Genomic DNA, 21,509 nt, shown 5'->3' on the forward strand with positions numbered 1-21,509 from the left:
CATTCCTATACATTGCTAAGTCATGGCCATGCTTTAATTATCTCGTTCCTGTCTTAATAAGTCATGGTTTTACTTATCTTGTTCCCTTACCTTACTGAGTTGTGGCAATGCTTTAATGATCTCATTCCTATACATTGCTAAGTCATGGCCATGCTTTAATTATCTCGTTCCTGTCTTACTAAGTCATGGTTTTACTTATCTTGTTCCCTTACCTTACTGAGTTGTGGCAATGCTTTAGTGATCTCATTCCTATACATTGCTAAGTCATGGCCATGCTTTAATTATCTCGTTCCTATACATTACTAAGTCATGGCTGTGCTTTAATTATCTCATTCCTGTCTTACTAAGTCATGGTTTTACTTATCTTGTTCCCTTACCTTACCGAGTTGTGGCAATGCTTTAATTATCTCATTCCTATACATTACTAAGTCATGGCCATGATTTAATTATCTCATTCCTATGTCTTACTAAGTCATGGTTTTACTTATCTTGTTCCCTTACCTTACTGAGTTGTGGCAATGCTTTAATTATCTTATTCCTATACATTACTAAGTCATGGCCAGGCTTTAATTATCTCGTTCCTGTCTTACTAAGTCATGGTTTTACTTATCTTGTTCCCTTACCTTACCGAGTTGTGGCAATGCTTTAATTATCTCATTCCTATACATTGCTAAGTCATGGCCATGCTTTAATTATCTCGTTCCTGTCTTAATAAGTCATGGTTTTACTTATCTTGTTCCCTTACCTTACTGAGTTGTGGCAATGCTTTAATGATCTCATTCCTATACATTGCTAAGTCATGGCCGTGCTTTAATTATCTCATTCCTGTCTTAATAAGTCATGGTTTTACTTATCTTGTTCCCTTACCTTACTGAGTTGTGGCAATGCTTTAATGATCTCATTCCTATACATTGCTAAGTCATGGCCATGCTTTAATTATCTCATTCCTATACATTACTAAGTCATGGCTGTGCTTTAATTATCTCATTCCTGTCTTACTAAGTCATCGTTTTACTTATCTTGTTCCCTTACCTTACCGAGTTGTGGCAATGCTTTAATTATCTCATTCCTATACATTGCTAAGTCATGGCCATGCTTTAATTATCTCATTCCTATGTCTTACTAAGTCATGGTTTTACTTATCTTGTTCCCTTACCTTACGGAGTTGTGGCAATGCTTTAATTATCTCATTCCTATACATTACTAAGTCATGGCTGTGCTTTAATTATCTCGTTCCTGTCTTACTAAGTCATGGTTTTACTTATCTTGTTCCCTTGCCTTACTAAGTTGTGGCCACGTATTGTTTTCATCAGTAAAGAATGCCCCTGGCAGGTCTTTGTAGATAACAATAAGAAACTGGTGCTTTTTACAGCAAGCAGGTGATATTTTTGCTGAACTATGAAATCTGGAAAATTCTTGGAATTCAACAAAGAACGGCTTATTTGGGTTTGATCATTCACAAATTACACAAACCCAAAAAAATGAGATGCTCCATGAGACGACTTGGCCTGTCTGAGACGTCTGCCAGCTTAACCTGCGTCCACAAACCCTGAAGGTCACTCCTCTTTCTTCTCATTGTCCATTTTCATTCCTCCTGAACCGGGGGGATCAGAAGGGGGACCTGAATATAAGAAGCGTTCGTCCGTCATTTTTCACGCTCTAAATGACAGTCTGTCACTTCGCCTTACAAAAGCTGTGACTGAGGGCTGCAGAGGTGTGTGTGTGTGTGTGTGTGTGGAGGATCGATGTGTCCGTCCACGTCAGCCTTTGTCTTTGTCCTCTCCAACCCCGGAGCACGTTTTCAAATCAGCAGACGGTGGAAAACGCGCACAGGCTTTTGACCTTGAGGCGGACACGCCGCGAGCAACGGGATAAGGCGTTAAAATCTGACGCGTCTCTGCTGGTGAAATTCACTTGTTTATTTCCATTAACATATCTCTCATTTCAGTCATTTCTGTCTCAGTGAAAAACAACTTTTTCAATTTCCCTTTTAATTTATACTGCATTCTATAATAAAATATATGTAAATACATCTACTACTGTAAGTGTGCTTGATTGAGTGTTCTGTTCAATTCACTAAAGTTTGAAAAGCTTGTGGCTCCTGGTTTTTTTTCACAACCAGATGTAAATTATCAGCAGGCGTCTTCTTTTAGTGACCACAGCGGACGCAGGGGCTGGACGGAGCGTCCAGTGCGTACTGAAAAAAATGTTTACCAACAGAATAACACAGTTTCAGCTCTGACGATCAGTAACTATGTGCATCTTTACACAATTACAGGCTCACAGCCCAAAACTGTACACTATTTAGTGAACAGGATTTGGTTTTGGATGCAGCCCAAAATAGGAGACTGTTTAGTGAACAGGTTCGAGGTTTGGACACAGCCCAAAGTAGTACACTATTTAGTAAATAACATATGGTTTTGGACACAGCCCAAAATAGTACAATATTAAGTGAATAGGACATGGTTTGGACACAGCCCAAAATAGTACACTATTTAGTGAATTAGATATGGTATTGGACAAAGCCCAAAAACACTGCACTATTTAGTAAATAACACATGGTTTTAGACACAGCCAAAAATAGTTTACTATTTCTTGAATTAGATATGGTTTTGGACACAGCCCAAAATAGTACACTATTTAGTGAAGAGGGTATATAGTTTTGGATAATACCTAAACATAGTGCACTATATAGTGAAGAGGGTACAGTTTTGGATAATACCTGATATAGTGCACTATATAGTGAACATGGTGATTTAGTCTTGGAAATAGCCTGAAAATAGTGCACTATGTAGTGTGGAGAGGAAAAGAGTTAAGCGAGGCTCAGAGGCATACCGCAGCACCAGCATTGGTGTAGTAGTTTAGCGAATACTTTGGTATTTAGTAGAAAAAAAGTGTACAAAACGCCAATGAAGAGAAGCAAAGCGAGACTTGCAGACCTCTGCTAGCCACCGTGCTTGGTTTTCCTTTTTTGATGCCCTGGATCTGCTCTTCTCTGCCTTAGTGAGCAAGCCCGGCAATTCTCTGCAGCTCCTTGATTGGCTTGACTTCTTACTCACTCTGATCTGGTAGGTGAGACAGCACCCACCAGCCTCAGAGTTGGGCTGGTGCAAGTAATGCCTGAACGTGAGGCACTACAGTGGGAGCTGCACACACACAGGCCTGGACATTGCTGCTGCATGTTGTTGAAGGACTCCGGGTAGGAAGAGGACTGCCAGGCTGAAACCCCAGTCATGTACTATATTGCCAAAAGTCTTCAGTCACCCATCCAAATCACTGAATTCAGGTGTTCCAGTCACTTCCGTATACAGGTGTATAAAATCAAGCAGCTAGGCCTGCAGACTGCTTCTACTGACATTAGTGAAGGAATGGGTCGCTCTCAGGAGCTCAGTGAGTTCCAGCGTGGTACCGTGATCGGACGCCACCTGTGCAACAGGTCCAGTCGTGAAAGTTCTTCGCTAATAAATATTCCACAGTCAACTGTCAGTGGGATTATAACAAAGTGGAAGTGATTGGGAACAACAGCAACTCAGCCACGAAGTGGTTGGCCACGTAAAATGACAGAGCAGGTCAGGGGAGGCTGAGGGGCATAGTTCTGCAGAGTCAATCACTACAGACCTCCAAACTTCATGTGGCCTTCAGATTAACTGAAGAACAATGTAGAGAGCTTCATGGAATGAGTTTCCATGGCTGAGTAGCTGCATCCAAGCCTTACATCACCAAGCGCAATGCAAAGCAGTGGTGCAGTGGTGTAAAGCGCTGCCACTGGACTCTAGAGCAGTGAAGACGTGTTCTCTGGACTGATGAATTACACTTCTCCATCTGGAAATCTGATGGACGAGTCTGAGTTTGGCATGCATTTGACTGCATTGTTCCAAGTGTAAAGTTTACATTATGGTGTGGGGCTGTTATTCAGGAGTTGGGCTCGGCCCCTTAGTTCCAGTGAAAGGAACTCTTAATGCTTCAGCACCAAGAGATTTTGGACAATTTCATGCTCCCAACTTTATGGGAACAGTTTGGGGAGTTGGGCCCCTTCCTGTTCCAATGTGACTGAGCAGCAGTGCACAAAGCAGGTCCATAAAGACATGGATGAGCCAGTTGCCAGGTGTGGGAGAACTTGACTGGCCTGCACAGAGTCCTGACCTGACCTGATCCGTCACCTTTGGGATGAATTAGAGCAGAGACTGCGAGCCAGGCCTTCTCATCCCACATCAGTGTCTGACCTCACAAATGTGCTTCTGGAAGAATGGTCAAAAATTCCCATAAACACACTCCTAACCCTTGTGGAAAGCCTCCCGAGAAGAGGTGAAACCCCTAAAGCTGCAAAGGGTGGGTTGACATCATATTAAACCCTATGGGTGAAGAACGGGATGTCACTCAAGTTCATATGCGTGTGAAGGCAGACGAGTGAATCCTTTTGGTAATATAGTGTGTGTGCACCCTCCTGCAGTCTGGAACCTGTGAGGCCTTGTAAAGCGGCTGCTGGAGCACACAAGCTCAATGTCCCTGAGCCCCAGCCCACCCACTATCTCCTGGGCTCTAGTGAAAGGGGAATATGGCATTGTGCACAACCCCTGCCTTCCCAACTCCAGGCTTTGTTTCTCTCTCCTTCCCAGCATTGTGCTCTGTTGGACCTGCCAGAGTGTCACCCCTCCTGCCTTGTCCTTGGACTGCACCTGTACCCTTGCCCAGTCACTTCAATTCTGGCCTCAGGCCAGGCTCACAGGGATGTGGAGGATACAACAGTCCAAAGCCTGGACACCCTGGGTTACTCCGGAGAGCACACCAGAGCAACTGCCACCAACCCCTGTTGATAGCATTGCCGGGTGCTCCAGTGAACACCTTCAAACTCTTGCGTGCCCTTCCCACACAATCTGCGGCACCCACCTCTCCAGCTTGTGCCCAGTCACCAGCCCTTGTCTTACCTTTGACCCCGGTGGCTGTGCTCTAAGCCACCAAGGTCGGTAACTGTGGTGGTGGAGAGGCAGAGCTGCTGTGATCACTCACCCACACACAAGTGAGGCGCTAATTTTAAATTTTAGATACAGTCTAAAAAAAGTGCCCTATATAGTTTTTAATGTAGCCCCAAAATAGTGCACTATATAGTGAGTTTTGAAAATAGCTCAAAAAGAGTACACTATATGGTGAGTTTTGAATACAGCTCAAAAATAGTGCACTATATGGTGAGTTTTGAATACAGCTCAAAAATAGTGCACTATATAGTGTGTTTTGAATACAGCTCAAAAATAGTGCACTATATAGTGTGTTTTGAATACAGCTCAAAAATAGTGCACTATATAGTGTGTTTTGAATACAGCTCAAAAATAGTGCACTATATAGTGAGTTTTGAATATAGCTCAAAAATAGTGCACTATATAGTGAGTTTTGAATACAGCTCAAAAATAGTGCACTATATAGTGAGGTTTGAATACAGCTCAAAAATAGTGCACTATATAGTGAGGTTTGAATATAGCTCAAAAATAGTGCACTATATAGTGAGGTCTGAATACAGCTCAAAAATAGTGCACTATATAGTGAGGTTTGAATATAGCTCAAAAATAGTGCACTATATAGTGAGTTTTGAATATAGCTCAAAAATAGTGCACTATATGGTGAGTTTTGAATACAGCTCAAAAATAGTGCACTATATGGTGAGTTTTGAATACAGCTCAAAAATAGTGCACTATATAGTGAGTTTTGAATATAGCTCAAAAATAGTGCACTATATGGTGAGTTTTGAATACAGCTCAAAAATAGTGCACTATATGGTGAGTTTTGAATACAGCTCAAAAATAGTGCACTATATGGTGAGTTTTGAATACAGCTCAAAAATAGTGCACTATATAGTGAGTTTTGAATACAGCTCATAAATAGTGCACTATATAGTGAGGTTTGAATACAGCTCAAAAATAGTGCACTATATAGTGAGTTTTGAATATAGTTCCAAGACAATGCACTGTATAGTGAAGTGTAAATATTTTCAGACACAACCCCCAAAAAAGTATAGGACACAGTTTAGTGACCAGGATATAGTTTTGAATACAGCCCCAGAAAGTGCACTATGTAGTGAACAGGGTATCATTTCAGACCCAGCCTGTTTCCCATTTCCTTCTGTCCATCCACTACCCTCTGACCTCCAGAAACTCGCAGAGGAAGCCGAGGGTGGAGTAACTCTGCTGCTAAATGTAGAGTCGCCTCCCCGGCTCCTCGGCTCCTCCGTGTGCTCTTTCATCTCCTACATTTGCAGCACTTTGTCCTTGAAAGCAAGCATTCCGTATTTATTTCCTTTCTTCACCATTGGCTTTCCCTGGAGCTTGCTTACTTAAGAACTTATCCTCTCGCTCTTCTCTTCACCAGTGCTCCGTGATAAGCATAAGAAGAGGCAGGCGGCTCCTGCGCCGAGCGCCTGCGTCTGAAAGGCTCCACCGGGGACGTCTACAGCAACAGATGAATTTCAAATGTGGAATTTAATGAAAGAAGAGAGAAAAAAAAATTTCGTTTCATATTGTGGCATTCCAATTTTCGTCCCCCCAACCCCACCTCCCCCTCCGGAGTGAAACGCATCTGTCGTGGACTGTACTGAAACGAGCGCGATGAATATTGTTCCTCCGGAATGAAGCGGGCTCTGGAAGGACAGCGGGCGTTATCTGATAACTTTATTAACAAGTTAAAAAAACAATGAATTACAATATTTACAGAATATCCAGAAATAAATGGAATAAAATTGTAAACAACCATTCTAGTCAACATCACAAACCCATCGTCAGGGAGCGGGTCTTCACAGGGAGAAAAGGCAAGATGGAGAGGAGCTACTGTAAGTCAAACTATGGTGAACTCCGAACAGTCAGGAAAAGAAGGAAACGTACAAACGAAACCAAACGAAAACAAAAACAAAAACTTCTAAATCATATGTACAAGTATCCAGTGTATTATGAATCGGGCTCGTCCAGCTGTCGGCCGGCGCCCCCCAAAAGCTTATTTCTCATTTCTCTAAATGGGTTTGTCTTTTAGAAAGGTTAGCCTAGTCCTTATAAAGGAAACGAGCACCCAGTTCCCCCCGCACCCAAGGACTTTTATTTTGCTTTAAAGGTACAAAAAAAAATCTTTTTTTTTGTTTTGTGTTTTTGTTTTTTTTTGTTTCTAAACCAGACATTGTACAACAGCTTTGAACATTGGAGAGCTGAAAAAATGAAGGTTATCTCGTTTTTTTTTTTTTTTTTTTGTTAAATGACGACGACACCTAAAGGAAAGAGTACAGTATTCCTTTCTGAAACACCACAGTCTCAAACACTTGACAAGATTTGTATTCTTTTTTTTTTTTCTATACATGGCTGCAAAAAGACTGCATGCAGAGGACCCGGGGCGAGGCCGGACCCTCCCTCCTCGGCGAGAGGAGTCGGGAAGGACAATCGTACGGAGGGCCGCTGGAAGGGCCGACACTTTTGGTACCAAGAAGACGTCGCGTGTAACGGTGGTTTCATGGCTCCTGGTAGATTTCTGTTATTTTACCGATGCTGTGAGATTGACGATGTCTGCTTTATTGCGCCAACTGGCGTTGGGAAGAAAGCGCTCAAACTGCAATGCGCATTAAATAAGGCTTTGGGGTATCTGAGCAGCAACTTCCATCGCATACAATCTCTGCCTTATTTATTTCTTTACTTATTTATTCTTTTATTTATTTCGCTTCCTGTGAAGACGTGAGTGTGCCAGGCTTTGGGCGAAGCTCAGGCGCTCCGCCTGGTCGCCGGCATTTTCCGTCGCAAGTGTTGCGATTAGCTGCTCGGGAAAGAGCCCGTCGTCGTTCGGCTGCCACGGCCGAGCGTAGACACGACGGAGTCATGGAGTCGAAGGTGCTAAGCTATAAATGCTTTCGTCTGTCGGTGCTTTTGCGTTTGTAGGTTTGAAACAGTCTGGAGAGAAGCTCGGTGGCCAAACGCAAGGAAGTGCAGAACAAGCAGCAAAAACAAACAAACAAAAAAAATCAAATAAAAATGAAAAAAAAAAAAAATATATCAAGAAAACAATTAGAATAAACTACAGTAGCAATTTGCTACAAACTTTGGGGCCCAGTGTCGATATTCTTAAAAAAAGGTGTTCAAAAATCAAACGTCTGATACACAGATAAATAAGATGGCGACTATTCCTGAAGGAATTCAGCTACAGGAAGATTAACACAAGGCTAAAAATGTAAAAAATACAGAAACCGTACGAGTCAGCGCGCGGGTCAGGCCACAAAAGGAGATCCGTCTGCCGCAGGTTTAGAATCGCCTTCCGATTGTTTTGACGTTTAACTGGCTGAACGTGCAAGTATTAACGTACTGAAGCCGTGTGAACGGCTCAGAGCCGAGTTCCTGCTTGTGCAAAAGTTTTGGTGCTCCCAACGCCCCCAGCCAGTTCACAAATTTTGTCTATCGCGAATATTTGAACCTCGGTTGCTGCAAACGAGGAGAAACACAACTAGGGTGCCCAAACTTTTGCACACGCCCGTAACCGAAGCTCATTTGCTCTGAGGATGGTGTTGCGACATACATGAATGTGTACGGGACTAATGGACATCCCAATGATTTTCTGAAAAACGAGTTTCGTTACATTCCACATACGCCAATTTTTTTTTTTCGTTTCTATTCGGCCTAAAAAAATTAAAGCCAACAACAATATGTAATATTTTTACATATTATATATGTTAACGTGTAACATTATCAAGGCAACTTAGTTTAAACCGGTGCAAAACGATCGGGGTTTGAGAACCTGCGCAGAAACAGAAAGGACTGGACGATCTGACCCGAGCGGAGCCCTTACGGTTTCTTCAACTATTGGTTACCAATATATTAGCATCTGTCCTATGGGACCAAGTCACACTTCTTAAGGATCAGCAATTTAACAAACAGCTAGGATGTAACACAACCTATATATCAATGTTTTAACACGTAAAATCTAATGATGCTCCAAAGTTCTTATGACAAATCTTTTTTCTCTTCTTCTTTTTTTTCAAATCGAGTGTCCGTGAAGCAGCCTATGTTTCGTTTTCTAACAACGACACCCAAAAAAATCCCAAACAAACAAAAAAAAACAAACATTCTCGAGCCATTTCACATGGTCTAAAGCCGCACGGGCCTCGAGTGCCTCAAGCTCTTCTGCAGTCCTACAGATCATTTTTGGTCTCATGGGCTTCTTTGTCCTCTTCGTGGTGAGTGTGACTCGTCGATTGGCCGGACTGATGCACTCTCTCGGCTTCCATAGTGTTAATGGACAGGTCCAGCCCTGCATCCGTCACGGGCACCAGGCCGACAGTCAGGTGGGCTGTGGTTCCGACCGGCGGTGCCGGGCTGGTGGCCGTCCTGCTGCTGTTAAAAGTCCTAAATGGGACACAAAAATGACTGAGGGTAAAATGAGAGTACACTGAGCCCTGTAGAGATGACACGTCTGCACCTTTTAATGGACAGTCAGTGTTTATTTGCTGGATTTAACACATTGGCTCTGTGCAAAAGTAATGGCCATAATATATGTTTATATATTGCTGTTCTTGGGGGGAAAAAACTTTACACCTCCATTTTTGTCATTTTTTGGTTTTTAACAGATTTTGAAAATATACATTAGCTTTTACATTGTATGTATATTACATGATTAAGGACTAAAGGAAACGACCTAAAATGACTTGGGGGGGGGGTGGTCCTGCTTCCACTGACCTACGTTAAACGTAAAGTAAGTGTCTTGCTTACCATTTTGGAGATTCGAGGTTTTGTTCCGACAACAGCGATATAAGTTTCACAGTAACCGCAACACTTCCCACAGTGGAAACTAAGTTTTTGTTTTTGTGATGTCACAAAGACCAGCACAATTCCATATCTCAGTTTAGCTCCACCCATTCACACAAGTTATAAGGAGTGTTTTGGCCTGTTTTAGATACACAAACCTACAGAAACGTTGTAAGAGGAGCTCAACAAAAAACAAGTAAATAAATAAATAAATAAAGGAAGGAAGATCTTTTATCTACATTTATCTACACAAGGTGTAAATGACAGAAATGGAGATGTAAGCTTTTGTTCCGACGACAGTGATATACAAAATCTGCAGTAAGGGTGACTCACATGCCGTGTCGGAGAACGTGGCGCTCCCATTCTGAGCTGAGGGAGAAGGCTCGGCCACAGAACTCGCATGGAAAGCGCTTCTCGCTGCTGGACAGCAGGCTGCCGCCCCCGCCACCACTGCTGCTGCTGCTTGGGGAGACCACCACCGGTACACCTGGGGTCAGTCGGAGATCAGATACAGCAAAGGGAAAACACTCAGGTCAGAATGAGAAAACAAGCTCCTGTGAATGGATTTATACCATTTATTTCAGGAATGAAAATGTATAGTTTGATTTTTCAACTTTCTATCTGTTTTTATCAAATGTTCATATGAATTAGGAAAACCACTTCCTCCCTTCTGATACCGGCACCAACAACTGATCCACAAGTATCTGCAGACACCGATACCGATACAAACTCTTTCTAACATAACTTCTGGATAGGCCTATAAAGCCTGACACCAATTGTTAAGTACCTGATTTCTGTAGAGGTCTGTGTCATAGGTAAAACATGCTAAAGTCTAAATTAATGGTGTTTGCTTGGATATGAATGTTTTTCATGACTTAATGGCCTATCACAGAGGTTAGGTTGGTATAAACTGGAACGTCTGAGGATGGTTTGCACATTTAGCTGTCATTTTCTACTCTACCACAGGGTGTCGCCAATTCCCACTCTCCATCAAATGTTTATGGCTGTATGCCAGGGACATCAGTAAATGTACTCCTGTTTTCCTGCAAAGTATTTCTTTAAAAATCCTGGTTTCTATGTTAGATGCTGGCGTATGCACATTCCAGACCCATTTTCTGTGTATGCACCGTTTATAAATGAGGCCACACGTGAAATGTTCCTCAAACCATTCTTGAACAGTGTGTGCAATCTGCTGATGGGAACACCATCGCTATGGGGTGTATCTGGTCCATGATGAAGTTAGGTAGGTGGCACATGTCAAACTGACGTCCTCATGAATGTCCAGAGCCAGAGTTTCCCATCAGAACATCATCCATAACATCACAATCCCTTCAACAGCTTGTCTTCTTCCCACAGTGCATCCTGGTCCATCACTTCCCCAGGTAAACGGTGCAGATGTACCCAGTCGTCCACGTGATATAAAAGAAAATGGGACTCATTGAACCATGTGACTTTCTTCCATCGCTCTAAGGTCCAGTTCCAAAGCCATTCTAACTACTTTCGACAGTGGACAGGGGTCACCATGGGCACTCTGATCAAGCTATACAGCTCGATATGCACAAGGGTGAGAGGCACTGACAAGTAACTCCCAAAACCATCATTTAAAACTGTAAGTTTAATTTTAATATTCCCTTGCAATCGATAAGACTTGGATGCCCAACATCCTGTTGCTGTTGGTTTTGAGCAAGGACAAACCATGAACTCCCAAAACCCTGGATCCAGTCTCACATGACATGCCACCTACCTAAACTTCGTTGCGGACCGGATACACCCCTTCATGTTGGTACTCCCAGATGGCAGTGGCCCCTTTCAGCACTACAATATGTCCTGCCACACTACACACACAGTTCGGGAATGGCTTGAGGAACCAGATGAAGAGATCAAGGTGTTGCCCTCACCTCCAAACTCCCCAGATGTCAATCCGATCACTCTGGAAAAACAAGTCGGCTCGACCTTGCAACATACAGGACTTAAAGGATCTGCTGTTAACGTCTTGGTGCCAGATATCACAGGACACCTTCAGAAGTGGACTGTGGAGTCCATGTCTCGGCAGGATGGGGCTGTTTCACACCCCTACATACATAAAATACCTCTTCTATACGTTTAACATAATTGGAAAAGAATAAAGCATAAAATACAAATGCCACTTTTCCACGGCATAGTACTCAACTCGACTCGCCTCTACTTGCTTTTGTTACCAGCTGCTTCATCTTCCACTGCAAATATAGCGCCTCCTCAATGTAGCTGGTTGTCATAGTGGCACCGCATGAAACTGTCGTGACTTGAAGGAGACAAACTGTATTCATGGCATTGTATTGATGGCAACGAGACAAAAGACTGCTGAACAAAACAGGAGAGTTTGGAAAAAACTACATCAGAGTTCAGACGATGAGACAATTGTAACGGCTCAGAGATTACGGAAAAGGCTGCGCTAACCAGCAATTCCTTCTGACCAATCAGCAGTCTGCAGTTTTTCCACATCACCTATTGGTGTCAGCTCAGCTCGCTTGGACCCTCAATGGAGGTGATACCAAAAACAGTACCAGAGGTACCAGATTTGCCTGATGGCGAACCAAAAAAGGCAAGAAGAGTCAAGTCAAGCCGGTACCATGCAATCTGCAGAAATGTGCAGAAATTCCGATTCAAATCTTTTTCAAAATCTCATGGCTTAGGCAGACAAACTGCTAAAGTAATTGGAAGGTTCATGTGGAACTATTCTTGAGTTAGGAAGAAACAGAGACTGAGCAGAATAAGACACAATAATAAGTTCAGGACAGTAGCTCTGAGCGGCGCCGCAGACAGCAGGTCATACCAGGCTTTCTTTCCTCAGCCCTACAGAGCACATCAGAGCATTCTCTTTGTGTCTGAACACAATGAGTCTGATGTTTTTAAATCCAGCTTGGACCACTGTTTCTTCAGAATTTCCACACATTATTGTCTCGGTCCAAACAGCCTGGACGGGAAATACCATGTGAGCATTCTGCTGTCTGAACGCAGCCGAATTTGCTTCACATCATCTTTAAGGATTTGTCTTATGAAGTAGAGGTCTGCCACAAGATTTTATTCCGCTCCCACAGAAAATCGGAATCATCTGTCCCACTCCCACCTGCAACCAAAACGTTTTGTCCCGCTCCCGCCCGCAGTTCCATCAAGGTGAACTGATACCCAATATCTGACACAGTCTATTCACAAAAACATTATTTTCTGCAGAAATATCACAGGAATTATGGTCATCAGGCTCACTGTGAAGTAACTTCACCAAATGCCCTTTATTCTCAGTAAACACAGAGCAGGAATTAAACCACAGAGTGGTTATTTTTGTTGTTTTGCTGGGCAGCCGTGGCCATCGTACTGAAGGCTCTGGCATCTCTGTTAGCTATGAGAATCAGTGTGTTGTTTATGTGTTTGGCTGCTTCACAGCTCTTTAGAATGACTTCATTCATTTGAACTGTTTTACTGTTATCATTTTATACTGTTTATACAGTATTATAGTTTAGTGATCGTTCTACTGTATTTAGGCTGTTCATTAATTTGCAGGATTTCTCTTCATGCGTGCTTTGTCCCGCTCCCGCCTGCAGCGTTTCCCGCCCACTTCCGCACACAACACTAAAAAGTTAGTCCCGCACCGCAAGATATTTTGGTCCCATGGGAATCCATGAGAGTGGATCTCTACTGTGAAGTATTGAACTTACATATTTTTCACCCTACCTCAAATGCAGCTGACATGTTTAGCTTCCAAAGTTTGTTTTTACACTAGAGCTACAAGGCTAACAAGTAATGGAAGCATGTACCCCACCAATTAGCAGCGTGCCTGAATCATCACATGCTGGCCTCAAATTGTGTTGAGTTGTTAAAAAGGAATTCCACCAAGAATGTCTGCATAATTCAGTGTGTGAGATTCAGAGTGACTGGGTGTGAAAGCGTTCAGATTTATTTAAGGTGGTGGTGATAGGAACCAGGCATCGCCATGACTACAACACAGATATAGACATTTTATTTACTGTCCAAAACCACCAGTGAACCTACATGAGTCTTCGAGTTTATATGGAATGTTGATGAAAAAAATAAGTTTTCTTTGGAGACTATTTTGCCTCACAGCCTCCCTCCACCATGAATGGAGTTTAAGTTCTCTAAACTATCATAAAACAGTGTCTCAGTCATCAGGCAGTGAATTCAGAACCATTTCATGTAGGAACTTTCTGTGAGGGAGCTTTGGGTGGATATCTGGTTCCTATCACCACCACTGTGAACTCTGACTCAGTAAGTTTAAAGATGTTTACAGAAATTTTGAAAAACCTCAAAGTCAGACTAAGTCCATTTTTTCTAGATTCATATAGGACAGCACATCAAATGGTGTTACAAACCACAAAAGCAAGTCTTTTAGAGATACCTTCACTTTTTGAGGCAACTGCCTCAAAAGCATACAGTTAGCATCATTCTAATCAATGATGTGTAACCTTCCAGGACCTTTTACCTATATTAGCCATGTAGCTAACGCTAACGTATGTATCGTCTTACCTGCTGCCTCTAGTCTCCTCAATTCTTCTTCTTGCTTCTTCTCTTCCTGTGTCTCTGCCCTTTCCTCCACCATCTCCACGATCTCCTCTTCTTCCTCCACCTCTTCCTCCTCCTCCTCCTCTTCTTCTTCCTCTTCCTCTTCTGGCTCAACAGCCACTGCTTCCTCCTCCTCTTCCTCGACGGCTGCTGATTCTTCCTCGTCCACGACAGCCACTGCCTCCTCTTCCTCCTCGACTGCAACCTGCTCCTCCTCCTCCTCCTCTTCCTCTTCTTCTCTCTCAGCAACCGCCGTTTCTTCCATCTCCTCTCCTTCCTCCTCAGCGCTGCTCATACTGTTCATCTTCTCCTGCAGAGCCTCCAGCTGGTCCAGGTTCACCCGCCCCATCAGTTCAAAGTTGCGGATCACCTGGGACGAAGGTGTAATGACATACATCCTGAATAATTCATAGCAGTTACTGAATAATTCTAAATAGGTACTGAATAGTTTATAGTAGATACTGAATTTATAGTAGTCATTGAATAATTTATAGTAGATATTGAAAGATTCAGAGAAATGACTAAATAATTCATAGTAGACACTGAATACTGTATATTAGTATACTATATAGTATACTGAAACCTTTATAGTAGACACTGAATACTGTATATTAGTATACTATATAGTATACTGAAACCTTTATAGTAGACACTGAATACTGTATATTAGTATACTATATAGTATACTGAAACCTTTAAAGTAGATACTGAAAAATTGTAGGATTGATTACTGAATCATTTGTATTAGACACTGAAGGTGTCAGGTGAGAGTTTAAAGTGTGAGGCCTGACCTTGTGCTCGTCCCTCAGGTGGTCCTCTAACTGCTGCCGATGTTTGGTGTCATAGTAGCAGAGCTGGCACTGGTACGGCTTCAGCTCCTCATGTTTGTGGATGTGCTGCTGCAGGCTCTCGTCGCTCGAGCACGTGAACGTGCACTTGTGGCAGCGGAACACCAAACCCTCCAGGTGACGAGACAGCTTAGAGCGAGAGACCTCCAGAGGCACCACTCGTTCTTCTGCAGAGAGAGAGAGAGAGAGAGAGAGAGAGTATAAAGAGAGTATAAACTTTGTTAAAGGGCCCAAAAAATGGATAAACAATTTCAACACGTTTTAGAAGATAGTTTGATGTAAAAGTTTCAAATTAGCCTGTTTTGAATTCACTGTTTTGATGATGTCACAAATAAATCACATTTACATTAATCCGCCTATTCAGTTTACAGCACTGTAGCTCCACCCACTCATGTTGAAATTATAAAGAGTGTTTCAGCCTGGACTGCTTTTTGAATAAACCCAGCCAATCAGAACAAAACTCATTTACATATATGAATTTTAAAGGGCCAGTAACAAAAAAAACAGCCTGTTTTGGGATTTAAAAAGTTGGAAAATTGAGTAAAAATGAAATTATGATACATTTTGCTATATAAAAGCACACAAATGTTATACCTCAGGAACAAAAATATAAGCAGACTAATAAATGGTTGATGAAATAATTATTAACTAATGATAATTAATACTAACAGCAGTTATAACAGAAATGATGTTTTTATTATTGTGATGATAAAATACAGAGTTATTGTCATGTTGCTATACCATATTTTTACATTATTTAATTGTAATAACACAACTGCATTATTAAAGGAGAATTCCATTGTGCCCCTAAAAGCTCCCTCACAGAAAGTTACGACAAGAAATGGTTATGCATTCATTGCCTGATGTCTGAGACACTGATTTATGATGGTTCTGAGAAAAGTTTGGCCTTAAACTCCCTTCATGGTGGAGGGATACATTATATGCAGGGCGCTGTCAGGCAAAATAGTCCCTAAAGAAAACGTATTATTTCAGATTTTCCACTATTTTCCTATCATCAACATTCCATATAAACTCAGAAGACTCGTGCAGGTTCGCTGGTGGTTTCGGGCAGTAAATAAAATGGTTATATCTGTGCTGTAGTCATGGCGACGCCTGGTTCCTATCACCACCACTGTAAAGACATCTGAACCACTTCACACCAAAACACTCTGAATCACTCTGTTTACATCTCACATACTCAATTATGCTGATCTTCTATCAATTCAAAGTTTAGAATTTGCACTTTCCACATTTTTTCTGACCTTGTTTCAGTCCGAAATACAAATATAGAAATATATCTTATAAATCAAAATTTACAGAATGTCTTTGTTATTATGATAACTGTGACTTCTAAGGGTACTAACTGTAAAGTCTTTAAAGGTTCAGAAGAAATAAACCTGGTGAACAGTGTTTACAGTGCATCTAGTACCTCGGTGTAGGATGACGTGGTCGATCATGTGGCTCTTGTATTTGGTGTGGTAGAGACAGAAGGGGCAGCGCAGGTCTTTCGGACCCTCCTCGGGCACACTGGCGTGTCCGGCCTCCACGTGCATCGTGAAGGTAGACCTGCACGAGACACACGAAGAAATTGTTCTTCAGATTGGTGGAGAATGTGTTGTATATAAATGGGTTCTGCTATTGTTACAATGTCAAGCTTGTAACCCTTTTTGCTGCTATATAGAGCCAAAAAGGTTCTATGTAAGTTCTATACTATTCTTATTAGGCCTCTTTAGAGCATTTTCAGAAAGAAATATGTGACTTTAGAGCATGGACATTGGACTACCACTACACTGGCTGGCCAATAATATTGACTGATACTCGTGACCCACTTTTTTATCGGTATTGATGATAATATGGGTGACAACGTGAGCAGTAATTTGCAGCAACGCTGGGGTTCCAATTTCCAATCTTTAGATAATAGAGCAAATCCTTAGACCCTGGTTCCACTGAAGAGCCGAACTGAGGAATCTGAACACAAAACACCATCATGGTGTAGAATATAACACAAATTAACCTTCTCTACAAAGAGAACTGACAAAAATCAGCAGATAGCTTCAGGTGTCATTTTCAGCCCCTTAAAAATGGAATTGGTGACCACCAGGAAATATCAGTCAGTAATAGGGTTGCGTGAGCAGTGGTAATGGATGAATACTGAACACACTGCAGTTTTTTCATGTAATTTTTCGGTTAGTACTTATTAACAAACAAACGAATATTCATTCAATTTCATACTAAAATGAATACAAAAAGTTCTCTATGATATTTTGGCTCTCATCGCCTGCTTCAGCCCACTGCTGCTCCCATAATCTCATTTCTGATCCCATAATCCCACTGCCGCTCCAATAATCCCACTGCTGCTCCTATAATTCCACTGCTGCTTCCACAATCCCACTGCTACTCCCACAATCCCATTGCTGCTCTCATAATACAACTGCTGGTCCCATAATCCCACTGCTGGTCCTATGGTCCCACTGTTGCTCCCATAATCCTACTGCTGCTCTCACAATCCCACTGCTGCTCCTACAAACCCACTGTTGGTCCCATAATCCCACTGCTGCTCCCACAATCCCACTGCTGCTCCTACAATCCCACTGCTGATTCCATAATCCCACTGCTGATTCCATAATCCCACTGCTGCTCTCACAATTCCACTGCTGCTCTCACAATCACATTGCTGCTTCCACATTCCCACTGCTACCCCCACAGTCCCATTGCTGCTCTCATAATGCAACTGCTGATTCCATAATCCCACTGCTGGTCCCATAGTCCCACTGTTGCTCCCATAATCCCACTGCTACTCACACAATCCCACTGTTGCTCCCACAATCACACTGCTCCTTCCATAATCCCACTGCTACTCTGACAATCCCACTGCTGCTCCCACAATCCCACTGCTGCTTTCACAATCCCACTGCTGCTCCCACAATTCCACTGCCGCTTCCATAATCCCACTGCTACTCCCACAATTCCACTGCCGCTTTCACAATTCCACTGCTACTCCCACAATCCCCACTGCCCTTTCAATAACTAAACCAACATTCACCACACTGAGATTAATAACTGATCACATTGATTTATCAGTCTACTCAGGCTTTAGCAGAGCTCAGTAACGCTGAGATTAATAACTGATCACATTGATTTTTCAGTCTACTCAGGCTTTAGCAGAGCTCAGTAACACTGAGATTAATAACCGATCACATTGATTTATCAGTCTACTCAGGCTTTAGCAGAGCTCAGTAACACTGAGATTAATAACTGATCACATTGATTTATCAGTCTACTCAGGCTTTAGCAGAGCTCAGTAACACTGAGATTAATAACTGATCACATTGATTTATCAGTCTACTCAGACTTTAGCAGAGCTCAGTAACACAGATTAATAACTGATCACATTGATTTATCAGTCTACTCAAGACTTTAGCAGAGCTCAGTAACGCTGAGATTAATAACCGATCACATTGATTTATCAGTCTACTCAGACTTTAGCAGAGCTCAGTAACGCTGAGATTAATAACCGATCACATTGATTTATCAGTCTACTCAGGCTTTAGCAGAGCTCAGTAACACTGAGATTAATAACTGATCATCACATTGATTTATCAGTCTACTCAGGCTTTAGCAGAGCTCAGTAACACTGAGATTAATAACTGATCATCACATTGATTTATCAGTCTACTCAGGCTTTAGCAGAGCTCAGTAACACTGAGATTAATAAATGATCACATTGATTTATCAGTCTACTCAGGCTTTAGCAGAGCTCAGTAACACTGAGATTAATAACTGATCATCACATTGATTTATCAGTCTACTCAGGCTTTAGCAGAGCTCAGTAACACTGAGATTAATAACTGATCATCACATTGATTTATCAGTCTACTCAGGCTTTAGCAGAGCTCAGTAACACTGAGATTAATAACTGATCATCACATTGATTTATCAGTCTACTCAGGCTTTAGCAGAGCTCAGTAACACTGAGATTAATAACTGATCATCACATTGATTTATCAGTCTACTCAGGCTTTAGCAGAGCTCAGTAACACTGAGATTAATAACGGATCACATTGATTTATCAGTCTACTCAGTCTTTAGCAGAGCTCAGTAACACTGAGATTAATAACCGATCACATTGATTTATCAGTCTACTCAGGCTTTAGCAGAGCTCAGTAACACTGAGATTAATAACCGATCACATTGATTTATCAGTCTACTCAGACTTTAGCAGAGCTCAGTAACACTGAGATTAATAACCGATCACATTGATTTATCAGTCTACTCAGACTTTAGCAGAGCTCAGTAACACTGAGATTAATAACCGATCACATTGATTTATCAGTCTACTCAGGCTTTAGCAGAGCTCAGTAACGCTGAGATTAATAACCGATCACATTGATTTATCAGTCTACTCAGACTTTAGCAGAGCTCAGTAACACTGAGATTAATAACCGATCACATTGATTTATCAGTCTACTCAGGCTTTAGCAGAGCTCAGTAACACTGAGATTAATAACTGATCACATTGATTTATCAGTCTACTCAGTCTTTAGCAGAGCTCAGTAACACTGAGATTAATAACCGATCACATTGATTTATCAGTCTACTCAGGCTTTAGCAGAGCTCAGTAACACTGAGATTAATAACCGATCACATTGATTTATCAGTCTACTCAGTCTTTAGCAGAGCTCAGTAACACTGAGATTAATAACTGATCACATTGATTTATCAGTCTACTCAGACTTTAGCAGAGCTCAGTAACACTGAGATTAATAACTGATCACATTGATTTATCAGTCTACTCAGGCTTTAGCAGAGCTCAGTAACACTGAGATTAATAACTGATCACATTGATTTATCAGTCTACTCAGTCTTTAGCAGAGCTCAGTAACACTGAGATTAATAACTGATCACATTGATTTATCAGTCTACTCACGCTTTAGCAGAGCTCAGTAACACAGATTAATAACTGATCACATTGATTTATCAGTCTACTCAAGACTTTAGCAGAGCTCAGTAACGCTGAGATTAATAACTGATCACATTGATTTTTCAGTCTACTCAGGCTTTAGCAGAGCTCAGTAACACTGAGATTAATAACTGATTATCACATTGATTTATCAGTCTACTCAGACTTTAGCAGAGCTCAGTAACGCTGAGATTAATAACTGATCACATTGATTTATCAGTCTACTCAGACTTTAGCAGAGCTCAGTAACACAGATTAATAACTGATCACATTGATTTATCAGTCTACTCAAGACTTTAGCAGAGCTCAGTAACATTGAGATTAATAACTGATTATCACATTGATTTTTCAGTCTACTCAGGCTTTAGCAGAGCTCAGTAACACTGAGATTAATAACTGATCACATTGATTTATCAGTCTACTCAGTCTTTAGCAGAGCTCAGTAACACTGAGATTAATAACCGATCACATTGATTTATCAGTCTACTCAGACTTTAGCAGAGCTCAGTAACACTGAGATTAATAACTGATCACATTGATTTATCAGTCTACTCAGGCTTTAGCAGAGCTCAGTAACACTGAGATTAATAACTGATCACATTGATTTATCAGTCTACTCAGTCTTTAGCAGAGCTCAGTAACACTGAGATTAATAACCGATCACATTGATTTATCAGTCTACTCAGACTTTAGCAGAGCTCAGTAACACTGAGATTAATAACTGATCACATTGATTTATCAGTCTACTCAGACTTTAGCAGAGCTCAGTAACACTGAGATTAATAACCGATCACATTGATTTATCAGTCTACTCAGACTTTAGCAGAGCTCAGTAACACAGATTAATAACTGATCACATTGATTTATCAGTCTACTCAGACTTTAGCAGAGCTCAGTAACGCTGAGATTAATATCTGATCACATTGATTTATCAGTCTACTCAGACTTTAGCAGAGCTCAGTAACACTGAGATTAATAACTGATCACATTGATTTATCAGTCTACTCAGGCTTTAGCAGAGCTCAGTAACACAGATTAATAACTGATCATATTGATTTATCAGTCTACTCAAGACTTTAGCAGAGCTCAGTAACACTGAGATTAATAACTGATTACAGTGATTTATCAGTCTACTCAGGCTTTAGCAGAGCTCAGTAACACTGAGATTAATAACTGATCACATTGATTTATCAGTCTACTCAGACTTTAGCAGAGCTCAGTAACGCTGAGATTAATAACTGATCACATTGATTTATCAGTCTACTCAGACTTTAGCAGAGCTCAGTAACGCTGAGATTAATAACTGATCACATTGATTTATCAGTCTACTCAGGCTTTAGCAGAGCTCAGTAACACTGAGATTAATAACTCAATCACATTGATTTATCAGTC

The 21,509-nt window shown here is 41.5% G+C and overlaps 1 protein-coding gene across 7 annotated transcripts in view; it reads right to left on the reverse strand.

Moving 5' to 3' along the window:
* Nucleotides 1-6,639: 6,639 nt before the first annotated feature.
* The window catches only part of znf462 (zinc finger protein 462), a 96,874-nt gene continuing 82,004 nt past the window's right edge, over nt 6,640-21,509 (reverse strand). For 6 of the 7 annotated variants that reach the window (XM_017721061.2, XM_017721064.2, XM_017721059.2 and 3 more), the window contains 5 exons: nt 16,587-16,723; nt 15,101-15,324; nt 14,274-14,679; nt 10,089-10,242; nt 6,640-9,356 (listed from right to left, as the gene is read on the reverse strand). In XM_017721061.2, the coding sequence (XP_017576550.1) occupies nt 9,143-9,356; nt 10,089-10,242; nt 14,274-14,679; nt 15,101-15,324; nt 16,587-16,723 (1,135 nt within the window). In that variant the 3' untranslated portion in view covers nt 6,640-9,142. Of the gene's footprint in view, nt 9,357-10,084; nt 10,243-14,273; nt 14,680-15,100; nt 15,325-16,586; nt 16,724-21,509 lie in introns of those variants that run through there. The other variant, XM_037546164.1, reaches the window with a different exon arrangement.

Source organism: Pygocentrus nattereri, chromosome 16, assembly GCF_015220715.1.
Source record: "Pygocentrus nattereri isolate fPygNat1 chromosome 16, fPygNat1.pri, whole genome shotgun sequence".
NCBI classification, from domain to species: Eukaryota; Metazoa; Chordata; class Actinopteri; order Characiformes; family Serrasalmidae; genus Pygocentrus; species Pygocentrus nattereri.